A 12,523-nucleotide genomic window follows, 5' to 3' on the forward strand; every position below is an offset into this window, starting at 1 on the left:
TACACTTTGGTGAAGGTATTCCTTCATGTTGGAATTTACAGAACGTAATGTGGGAATGAGTCTCATGCCATAATAAGCCAGTTAGCACTTGTGTTTCGTGCAGGATGGAAGTTCCAGTCTTGTGTTGTATTGTTTGTGGGATTGTCTCATGCATGCTGATTTCTCCATGCTTGAGTTTCTTCAAGTGGGTTAATTTTCTGTGTTAATCTACATTTTTTTTATTTACAACTTTTATTTCATTACTTCATCCTGATTTTTTGGCATTTGAGTATAACACAAACTTTGATGATTTTGAGCACACAGAAATGTATAAAGTATTGACAAATTAATGACTTTGCAGGCAAGGTATTTACATAATTATTTGTGCGCTGGGTGGTTGGTTTTCAGTGCTGTACATGTGTAGATATCTGAGGAAGTGCTCAAAAGTAAGCTAGTAGGCTCATTGTACATAGCTGCAGAAGATGACTGCTTTTGCCACAGGTGTCTGTAGGAATTTTAAAGTAATGTTTAAAGTTGCCCTGTTTTAAACAGCAGAAGATTGGCTCAAAGACAAACATGGGGAGCGTGCAAGGGATAAGTCCCTGCAGGCGCACTATCCTCTGTGCCCTCGGTGGCTCAGATGGATAGAGCGTCTGCCATGTAGGCAAGAGATCCCGGGTTCGAGTCCCGGTCGGGGCACACATTTTCAATATGTCCCCAATGAAGTACACTCCTGGAAATGGAAAAAAGAACACATTGACACCGGTGTGTCAGACCCACCATACTTGCTCCGGACACTGCGAGAGGGCTGTACAAGCAATGATCACACGCACGGCACAGCGGACACACCAGGAACCGCGGTGTTGGCCGTCGAATGGCGCTAGCTGCGCAGCAGTTGTGCACCGCCACCGTCAGTGTCAGCCAGTTTGCCGTGGCAAACGGAGCTCCATCACAGTCTTTAACACTGGTAGCATGCCGCGACAGCGTGGACGTGAACCGTATGTGCAGTTGACGGACTTTGAGCGAGGGCGTATAGTGGGCATGCGGGAGGCCGGGTGGATGTACCGCCGAATTGCTCAACACGTGGGGCGTGAGGTCTCCACAGTACATCGATGTTGTCGCCAGTGGTCGGCGGAAGGTGCACGTGCCCATCGACCTGGGACCGGACCGCAGCGACGCACGGATGCACGCCAAGACCGTAGGATCCTACGCAGTGCCGTAGGGGACCGCACCGCCACTTCCCAGCAAATTAGGGACACTGTTGCTCCTGGGGTATCGGCGAGGACCATTCGCAACCGTCTCCATGAAGCTGGGCTACGGTCCCGCACACCGTTAGGCCGTCTTCCGCTCACGCCCCAACATCGTGCAGCCCGCCTCCAGTGGTGTCGCGACAGGCGTGAATGGAGGGACGAATGGAGACGTGTCGTCTTCAGCGATGAGAGTCGCTTCTGCCTTGGTGCCAATGATGGTTGTATGCGTGTTTGGCGCCGTGCAGGTGAGCGCCACAATCAGGACTGCATACGACCGAGGCACACAGGGCCAACACCCGGCATCATGGTGTGGGGAGCGATCTCCTACACTGGCCGTACACCACTGGTGATCGTCGAGGGGACACTGAATAGTGCACGGTACATCCAAACCGTCATCAAACCCATCGTTCTACCATTCCTAGACCGGCAAAGGAACTTGCTGTTCCAACAGGACAATGCACGTCCGCATGTATCCCGTGCCACCCAACGTGCTCTAGAAGGTGTAAGTCAACTACCCTGGCCAGCAAGATCTCCGGATCTGTCCCCCATTGAGCATGTTTGGGACTGGATGAAGCGTCGTCTCACGCGGTCTGCACGTCCAGCACGAACGCTGGTCCAACTGAGGCACCAGGTGGAAATGGCATGGCAAGCCGTTCCACAGGACTACATCCAGCATCTCTACGATCGTCTCCATGGGAGAATAGCAGCCTGCATTGCTGCAAAAGGTGGATATACACTGTACTAGTGCCGACATTGTGCATGCTCTGTTGCCTGTGTCTATGTGCCTGTGGTTCTGTCAGTGTGATCATGTGATGTATCTGACCCCAGGAATGTGTCAATAAAGTTTCCCCTTCCTGGGACAATGAATTCACGGTGTTCTTATTTCAATTTCCAGGAGTGTATATGAACGCCCGTTTGCAGCTAGGGTGTCCATTTAATTATCATTTCAAACAGATAAGGCATTCAAACTTACGTATGGGGTGCTTTTGTTGCCTACTATCCTGTTTCAGTTCTTTTCTATTGTAAATGTGTGGCAACTGTCTACAACCTTAACAGTATGTGCTTAATTTTCTCATTCTCTTCATTGAAGACAGCTGAATGTATACGTCAAATACTCTACAGTACGTAAGAATAGGTTGCCTCAGAGTCCTATACATAGTTTAATTTTAGATGTGATAAATGTTTGTTTGTGCTGTCATTGATTTGTGTGTTCATTATACATCACATTGGTTTTATGACATTATCCAGAATAATTATTCACTATAGCTGAGAGGCTGTAGTTCAGTACTATTGGTTTTGTTTGGTTTACACACACTATCTTAAATTTGTTCACTTTGAATAAAAATTAAAATTGTTTAAGTTTTATTGCTTGTTTGTGTGGCCATCTTCCGCAGCAGCTGTTAACATCTGTTTTTATGGCTTATCTGTCTTGAGCTGACTGCAATGCAATTAAAAAGAATAACACCAGATGCATTTCGCTTTCATTTACATAGCATCTTCTGTGGTATTCTGTAAATTGGATACACACTTTTGTACATTTATTTTTTTGATTCTTTTAGGTTAAAAACAGCATTTTCTTTATGAAGTTGGTCTGTAAATTACTTACAGTGTTTCTTTACATAGTCTGCACCTTCCCCTCTTGTTAGCAGTGGTCGATGTCAACAGGCTTCATTTCACATCTGCAGTTTGGCATTTTGCATTATTTCCTGTGCTGCACTATTTGGAATTGACTTTCTTGACTGTTTTTCATTCATCACTGCTACAGTGTTTATGCCTGTTCACTTGTTTTCATTCATGTTGTGAGTGTTGCCAACCTATGAAACAATTGTGTGTGTGTGTGTGTGTGTGTGTGTGTGTGTGTGTGTGTGTGTGTGTGTGTGAGAGATAGAGAGAGAGAGAGAGAGAGAGAGAGAGAGAGAGTTAGTGAAATCGTCTTGTATGTAGGTAGAGACGTGAGAGGGGTGGTGGTGTTTTTTTCCTCCCCCCTCTCCAAGGGAGGGAGGAATGACAGGGATGGCCTGGGCAGTGATTATGATTATTGCATATATTTTTGAAGTTAATCATTTATGATAATTTCCTGTATAGTTTAAAATCTTTATCTGAGTCATCTAATTTATATACATGCGTGGTTTGAGAAAATACAAAATTTATACGTTCCCAGTTGCGTGTGTGTGCGCGTGCATGCGTGCGTGCATGCGCGTGTGCGTGTGCATGCACATGCGTGCTTGCGTGTTTTCTTCTATGCTATCTTAGTTTCTGTCTTCTATAAATTAACATTTGACTTTATTAAATCTTTTAGAGGATAGTGCGGCAACATTAAGGCAAGTTGCAGCCAGGATGCTTCCTTCAATGAAAACACTATGCAAATTCCCAGAAGATAAAAATCTTTTGGAGATGCTGGATTCAACTGTGAATCAACTACTTGAAGATTCTGATAGAGAGGTGCAGACTGTGGCAAAATCTGTGCACAGTAAATTGAAGGAAATTGAGGTAAGAATAGGAGTATTACATTATTTGTGAACTGGTGACTGTATACACTTAAACACATTAAATTTGACACTACTTGGACTGTCCTGCATCTGGAGTGATATGTATCCTGGAATATTTGCAGATATTAACCATCATTTCTGGTTACATATCAGAACTACACAGTATTTTCCTTGTACTGTAGAACTAGCACCAGTGAGATAAAAGTTAGCAACCTTAAGATTAGTTTTTAAAGTGATTTTTCTCCCAGTCAGTAAAATGTGTACTGGTACTTACCATCTTGTCCTGTTCAAATGGTGCAGAGTTTGAAGAAGTGTTGCCAGATAAAACCGGCATTAACGCTTGAGGCAAGCTAGTGTTTTTATTTGTAAAGTGAGTTCCACATCGGCGCAGAAAACCAGAGCCAGTTCATTCTTCCATTTTTATCATGTGCTCTTCATTCTTTCTTATGACAACACTACTTACAGAATGTTCAGTTTCAACAAAGAAGTAATTGCACACATTAATTCTGTAGAGTAAGATTGAAAAGTTTTTATATCAAACATTTCACACCATACATGTGACACCGAGACATTAAAAAAGCGACAGGCTTAAGCTAAACAAGGAAATGACAATCTATAGTCTGATTAAAACTACTTGTTAGTATCCAGTTGGAGCCCAGAACACCACATGCAAACTCTCTGCCACTGCCAATGCACCACAACAAACCATCAGTTGAATTTCAGATTTCGAATAGTGTACTGTACACTCATAATCTGTTAGTGGACACTGCTGACAGCCCTTTTAACTGTCGCTGGCTGGAGCAGGCAAAACTGCATACTGTCTGAGTCTTAACCAAGGCACAGCAGATAGTTTTAATCAGAATGTAACACCTATTTCAAATTAATTTCTCTCTCTCTCTCTCTCTCTCTCTCTCTCTCTCTCTCTCTCACACACACACACACACACACACACACACACACACACACACACACAGCGTGCCCTCTTAAGAGTAGATGGTTGAATAATCAAAAATTTTGTTAACAGTGTGTCATAGTGAAACAGCATTCACCAGAAAGAAGGAAGATTAGGGTTTAGTGTACTATAAATGCCAACATTACATCAGACTGTGGGTCATATGCCAATATTCCTCATTAACTTTCATAGCTTTTGTAACCACTTGTACTGGTATCCTGAATAGCCTTTTTTAAATTAATAGTTCTGTTATGCACAATAAGATCTTTATTTGTTGTCATTTATAAGCTCATGTTGTTGTTGTTGTTGTTGTCTGCAGTCGTGAGACTGGTTTGATGCAGCTCTCCACACTACTCTATCCTGTGCAAGCTTCTTCATCTCCCAGTACTTACTGCAACCTACATCCTTCTGAATCTGTTTAGTGTATTCATCTCTTGGTCTCCCTCTACGATTTTGACCCTCCACGCTGCCCTCCAGTGCTAAATTTGTGATCCCTTGATGCCTCAGAACATGTCCTACCAACCGGTCCCTTCTTCTTGTCAAGTTGTGCCACAAACTCCTCTTCTCCCCAATTCTGTTCAGTACCTCCTCATTAGTTATGTGATCTACCCATCTAATCTTCAGCATTCTTCTGTAACACCACATTTCGAGAGCTTCTATTCTCTTCTTGTCCAAACTATTTATCGTTCATGTTTCACTTCCATACAAATACTCAATACAAATACTTTCAGAAACGACTTCCTGACACTTAAATCTATACTCGATGTTAAGAAATTTCTCTTCTTCAGAAACGCTTTCCTTGCCATTGCCTGTCTACATTTTATATCCTCTCTACTTCGACCATCATCAGTTATTTTGCTCCCCAGATAGCAAAACTCCTTTACTACTTTAAGTGTCTCATTTCCTAATCTAATTCCCTCAGCATCACCTGACTTAATTCGACTACATTCCATTATCCTCGTTTTGCTTTTGTTGATGTTCATCTTGTACCCTCCTTTCAAGACACTGTCCATTCCGTTCAACTGCTCTTCCAAGTCCTTTGCTGTATCTGACAGAATTACAATGTCTTCGGCGAACCTCAACGTTTTTATTTCTTCTCCATGGACTTTAATACCTACTCCGAATTTTTCTTTTGTTACCTTTACTGCTTGCTCAATATACAGATTGAATAACATCGGAGACAGGCTACAACCCTGTCTCACTCCCTTCCCAAGCACTGCTTCCCTTTCATGCCCCTCGTCTCTTATAACTGCCATCTGGTTTCTGTACAAATTGTAAATAGCCTTTCGCTCCCTGTATTTTACCCCTGCCACCTTCAGAATTTGAAAGAGTATTCCAATCAACATTGTTAAAAGCTTTCTCTAAGTCCACAAATGCTAGAAATGTAGGTTTGCCTTTCCTTAATCTATTTTCTAAGATAAGTCGTAGGGTCAGTATTGCCCCACGTCTTCCCATATTTCTACGAAATCCAAACTGATCTTCGCCGAGGTCAGCTTCTACCCGTTTTTCCATTCGTTTGTAAAGAATTCGTGTTAGTATTTTGCAGCTGTGACTTATTAAACTGATAGTTTGGTAATTTTCACATCTGTCAACTCCTGCTTTCTTTGGGATTGGGATTATTATATTCTTGTTGAAGTCTGATGGTATTTCGCCTGTCTCATACATCTTGCTCACCAGATGGTAGAGTTTTGTCAGGACTTTCTCTCCCAAGGCCTTCAGTAGTTCCAATGGAATGTTGTCTACTCCCGGGACCTTGTTTCGACTCAGGTCTTTCAGTGCTCTGTCAAACTCTTCACACAGTATCGTATCTCCCATTTCATCTTCATCTACATCCTGTTCCATTTCCATAATATTGTCCTCAAGTACATCACTCTTGTATAGACCCTCTATATACTCCTTCCACCTTTCTGCTTTCCCTTCTTTGCTTAGAACTGGGTTTCCATCTGAGCTCTTGATATTCATGCAAGTGGTTCTCTTTTCTCCAAAGGTCTCTTTAATTTTCCTGTAGGCAGTATCTGCCTTACCCCTAGTGAGATAAGCCTCTACATTCTTACATTTGTCCTCTAGCCATCCCTGCTTAGCCATTTTACACTTCCTGTCAATCTCATTTTTGAGACGTTTGTATTCCCTTTTGCCTGCTTCATTTACTGCGTTTTTATATTTTCTCCTTTCATCAATTAAATTCAATATTTCTTCTGTTACCCAAGGATTTCTACTAGCCCTCGTCTTTTTACCCACTTGATCCTCTGCTGCCTTCACTACTTCATCCCTCAGAGCTACCCATTGTTCTTCTACTGTATTTCTTTCCCCCATTCCTGTCAATTGTTCCCTTATGCTCTCCCTGAAACTCTGTACAACCTCTGGTTCTGTCAGTTTATCGAGGTCCCATCTCCTTAAATTCCCACCTTTTTTGCAGTTTCTTCAGTTTTAATCTACAGTTCATAACCAATAGATTGTGGTCAGAGTCCACATCTGCCCCTGGAAATGTCTTACAATTTAAAACCTGGTTCCTAAATCTCTGTCTTACCATTATGTAATCTATCTGATACCTTCTAATATCTCCTGGATTCTTCCATGTATACAACCTTTTATGATTCTTGAACCAAAAGTTATGTTCTGTGCAAAATTCTACCAGACAGCTTCCTCTTTCATTTCTCCCCCAATCCATATTCACCCAGTATGTTTCCTTCTCTCCCTTTTCCTACTCTTGAATTCCAGTCACCCATGACTATTAAATTTTCGTCTCTTTTCACTACCTGAATAATTTCTTTTATCTCATCATACATTTCACCAATTTCTTCATCATCTGCAGAGCTAGTTGGCATATAAACTTGTACTACTGTAGTAGGCATGGGCTTCGTGTCTATCTTCGCCACAATAATGCGTTCACTATGCTGTTGGTAGTAGCTCACCCGCACTCCTATTCTTCTATTCATTATTAAACCCACTCCTGCATTACCCCTATTTGATTTTGTATTTATAACCCTGTATTCACCTGACCAAAAGTCTTGTTCCTCCTGCCACTGAACTTCACTAATTCCCACTATATCTAACTTTAACCTATCCATTTCCCTTTTTAAATTTTCTAACCTACCTGCCCAATTAAGGGATCTGACATTCCACGCTCCGATCTGTAGAACGCCAGTTTTCTTTCTCCTGATAACGACGTCGTCTTGAGTAGTCCCCACTAACTTTCTTAGCTTTTGTAACCACTTGTACTGGTATCCTGAATAGCCTTTTTTAAATTAATAGTTCTGTTATGCACAATAAGATCTTTATTTGTTGTCATTTATAAGCTCATATATAATAGAATATAATTAACAGTGTCAGTAATTATTATGACAGACACTCGTTTGTTTATGTGGTGTGCAGAGGCTCTTTCACTGATAACCCTCTGATGCTTTGGGTGCAGTAGCCTGTATCATACTTGTGGTATTTAAATCATCACTGTCAGATATGTAATGGCTTGTATATACTTTACAAAAGTAAAGGTTAATTGTAGAAACAGAGGTACTATATTTATAAAGACATACAGGAGTCATAACTGATGAATGCAAAATGGCTGAAACCCTAAACATTATTGAGCTAAGTAATGCTGAAAGCACAACTAATCACAATAATCTGAAATATTATAACTTTGAGATAATTAAGTTTGTTGTATACCATTTTTTATTTTTGAAGGCTTGAAGCAATTAAAGGAATTATTTAAATAAACCAACAAAAAGTAAACAGATATGATGTGTGACAGTATTAGTTAAAGAAAAAAAAAAGGTTAGGTGTGTGTTGATTTCTTTGTCTTGTTGTGCTATACTGTCATTTAAGAATTTTTAAGATGTTAATAATAATGAGAAATCAGTTGTCTTTGAGGCTACTTGGATGTGGAGTTTGTGTCAGATAATCATTCGTTTTACTGTGTCATGTGGAAAATGTTACAATATATAGTTCGGGTTAACAGGTTGTAAAAGCAACAGATGAAGTGGATTTAATAGAAAAGCAGCGCGTGGAAGAAGAAATAGCAGTGGAACAAAAGGAACCCCCAGAAAGTTGGCTCCAGAGTGCATCACTCCTGTCTGGCATGATAAACAATGGCAGTAAGTTTTTGGTTGTATTGAAATAAATATTTAATTTGTAATTTAAATTTCCATTTTGAATTTAATATATGTAGAAATTGTGTGTTGTGGAGAAGAATTTAGATGTTTGTTACCGATATAAGACTATTTCTTTCCTTGTTAACATTTGCGTTGGTTACCCTGAGGAGGTGTCCATGAGTTCATGTGACCATAAGCCATTAGTTGATGATGGTTTTCAGATCTTTGCTCTTAGAAATTTCACATCTTATGTAGTACTTTTGCTCTTAACTAGGTATCAAATTCAGCTTGTACTTCACTTAATTTCAAGTCGCCTTCTTTTACATTGATTTATGTTCTTTGAGAACAGGTGGCTTGCTTCAATAATTAAAACATGTACCAGTTAAGTACAGTACCTGCATTTAATAGAATATCATAGCCATGGTAGAAGATTTGATGTCTCGAAGTCAGGGTGATACTTTGTGTTTTTTCTGAATTCATGCAGTGAAATGACTCATCATATCCATTATTCTTCTTCATCTGAGAACAGTAGTTCTTGTCCTTTTGTACTTCCTACACACAATCCAGCCCAGATTTGATGTCACTCCTAAAATTTTCCTTGTGATATGTTTTATAACCCTTGTGACTGCTCTCGCATCAAACCTTGATCTGTGCATCCACAGCCAAAACCATTGAAATTAGAGTGCCAACACACGCTTACTGAGAGTCATTCTTCCCATGCATTATTCATGATGCAACAGGATAGTGCGACATGAGTATGTTATCTGAAGTACCCTGTGCCAGCCTCCGTAAGATGGTTGTTGAATGCTCGGTGAACTACTACTTCCTTCTACACAGATTACAGATGTATAGAATCAGGAAAAGTGCTTTACAGTGGTTTACTGATCACAGATAGAGAATAATTGTATCTTCAAATTCAAGCAATTATTCCTCAAAATGGAAAACTATTTCCCAAGGAGTCTCAGAGGGTTTGATATTGGGTACCTATCAGCTTCTCTTCTACATAAAAGACCTACCACTTGTTATTGATGTTCATTCAGTTTTATTTGCTGATGATATATGAATTCCAATTCAAAATGAGGTGCCTGAAAGAATCCCAGAAAGTGCGAGAAATACTTAAGAAAAAATTGACTCTTTGTTCCATCACAATAGACTAAAACTTAATGTAACTAAAACTAAAATGGTGCAATTTCAAACTATGTCATAAGAATGGAGTGAAATAAAAATAACTTGCAATGGTCAGGATACTACAAAAACAAAGCACTTAAAGTTTTTAGACCTTAATCTTGATAAAAATGTAAATTAGAAGGGACACTTTTACTATTTAGCAAACAATCTGAAAAGCTTAGGATTTGAAATGTCTGTTTTATCAAGTGCCAAAAGCATGGACACCAGAGAGACAGTCTATCACTGCCACTTTGAGTCAGTTAGTCATTATGGTGTAATCTGAGGAAATCTAGCAAATGTCTCAAGAAAGTAATTAGGAATATGTGTGTTACCAAACAATGTGAACCCTGTTTGCCACAGTTAAAAAATTTAAAAATGCTATCCATTCCCTCCCTTTATGCATATGAGGTGCTATCCAAAATTTTCGGGACTAGTGCTGCCATCTGTTGAAAACCTACCTTTGTACTAAAGGTCACCCATCACCCTCGAAGTAGTTCCCATCCGCATGTACACACCGGTCCCAGCGCTTCTGCCACTCGTCAAATGTTTTCTGGAAGTCCTGTTCTTTGAGGGTGTATATCACTGCCAGCGATGCATCCTGTATCCTCTCTAGAGTGTCGAACCGATGTCCTTTCAACTTTAGTTTCAGTTTTGGGAATAGCACGAAGTCGCAGGGTGCCAAATCTGCCGAGTATGGTGGGTCGGCTACAACCACCATGTTGTTTTTTGCCAAGAAGGTCCTGGTGAGCAAGGACATGCGACAGGGCGCGTTTTCGTGATGCAGCAGCCAGTTCCCATGACGCCAAAGTTCGGGCCAACATCGCCGCGCGTTTTCACAGAGCCTTTGCAAAACGTCACAGTAGTATGTGTAATTCACTGTTTGGTTTGGTGGTATTAAAGAAAATGATGATCGTGCTCTTCAGTGTGAGCATCATCTTCGACGTCTGTACGGCCGGCCCTGAACCGATCATGCCATTCAAACACACGCGTACAGCTCAAGCTCTGTCCCCCAAACACTTCTTGAATCATTGCAAGGGTCTCCATAGCACTTTTGCTGAGATTCGCACAGAATTTTGATACACACGCACTGTTCTGTTCGCGGATCCATCGTAAAATCGCCACATACCAAACACAGAGTATTATGGAAATCACTGTGGACACGCAATGTGTCCTCCAAGCTGAATGCCACTCCGTATACTGACTCATCAGATATGCAGCTCTCGCCACCTAGTGGTGCAAACAACTACTACTCCTACTTTCCAGATGGCAGCACCAGTCCTGAAAATTTTGAATTCCATCTCGTATGAGGCGTTTATTTTCACATATGAAAACCAACACAGACCTGACACTTTACCCGTTTCCACCACAACTACAGCACTTACCACAAAGATGAGTTGAAACTTTCAACACACTGTTTAAATAAATTTCCTTTATTTCACGTCCATGAACACAAATTTTTATGTCCTCAGACTGCCGGTTTTGGTCAACATTGACCATCTTCAAATCTGTTTTATAAAAACATGTCCTAATATACTGGAGCCATAGTGGCATCATCAAATGCTGAACATAAAATCAGCACTAGCATTGTCAAACGTATATAAATAATAATATACACAAGAATCGTCGTGTCAGCAGCACCGCTGTTCAAAAGAAACTGCCATACAGTAGCCACAAAATGGTTGTGTTGCAAGTTTGTCAGATGTTGCTACTGTGACAGATGTCACTACTGTGACAGTAGCAACATCTTGGAAACTAGCAACACAACCATTTTGTGGTTACTGTATAGCAGTTTCTTTTGAACAGTAGGTCTTGCCGACGAGATGTCTATTGTGTATACTATTAAATAAGTTTGACAATGCTGGTGCTGATTTTGTGTTCAGCATTTGACGATAACACTATGGCTCCAGTTTTTATAAAACAGATATGAAGATGGTCATTGCTGCCTGAAACTGGCAGTCTGAGGACATAAAAATTTGTGACCATAAACGTGAACTAAAGGAAGTTTATTTTATTTTCAGATCACTGTTCAAATTGTGACTATGTCGCAGCTTGTGGAACACTGTTTAAAGCTCTATGCCCAAACACCAGAGTACATAGACTTAAAAATTTAGTATAAAACTAGGGAACCCGGCAATGCTTCCCAATTGTTACTTACGCATGGGATTGGAGATATGTCCTAATGTCCTTCTCCCCATCCCTTTGTCTATCTCGTCCTCTCTTACCTCTCTGTCCATATCCCTCTTCCCCTTCTTTATATCCATTTCCTCTCCCTTTGCTGTCCATCTCTTCTTTCCTCCTCTCTCTGAACTTATATATTGTTATTGCAAATGGAACCTTGTTTGGGACTGGAAGTCGAAATGAATGGGATTCATTAGTACCCAGGGTATGAGAGAGACCTTTCCAACTGCTGGATCTGTGAGGATAGTGGCATTAATGACAGTATTTACCATAGTAGTTAATCTGCAAACAGATAGGATTATTGTGTCAGCCATAAACACAACTTTCCTGCTTTCTGTTAAAAGATAACGGAACAGCACATTTTCACAGCACAGCTTAGCATGTTCTTTCTTGCAGCTGATTTAATGGGAAATATTTGTT

General features: G+C 40.6%; 1 protein-coding gene across 3 annotated transcripts in view; it reads left to right on the forward strand.

The window, feature by feature from the left end:
- The window catches only part of LOC126194934 (uncharacterized), a 274,312-nt gene that overhangs the window by 155,140 nt on the left and 106,649 nt on the right, over nucleotides 1-12,523 (forward strand). For all 3 annotated transcript variants that reach the window (XM_049933315.1, XM_049933317.1, XM_049933316.1), the window contains exons 13-14: nucleotides 3,529-3,719; nucleotides 8,626-8,761. In XM_049933315.1, the coding sequence (XP_049789272.1) occupies nucleotides 3,529-3,719; nucleotides 8,626-8,761 (327 nt within the window). The remainder of the gene's footprint in view (nucleotides 1-3,528; nucleotides 3,720-8,625; nucleotides 8,762-12,523) is intronic.

This window comes from Schistocerca nitens, chromosome 7 (genome assembly GCF_023898315.1).
Source record: "Schistocerca nitens isolate TAMUIC-IGC-003100 chromosome 7, iqSchNite1.1, whole genome shotgun sequence".
Taxonomy (NCBI): Eukaryota; Metazoa; Arthropoda; class Insecta; order Orthoptera; family Acrididae; genus Schistocerca; species Schistocerca nitens.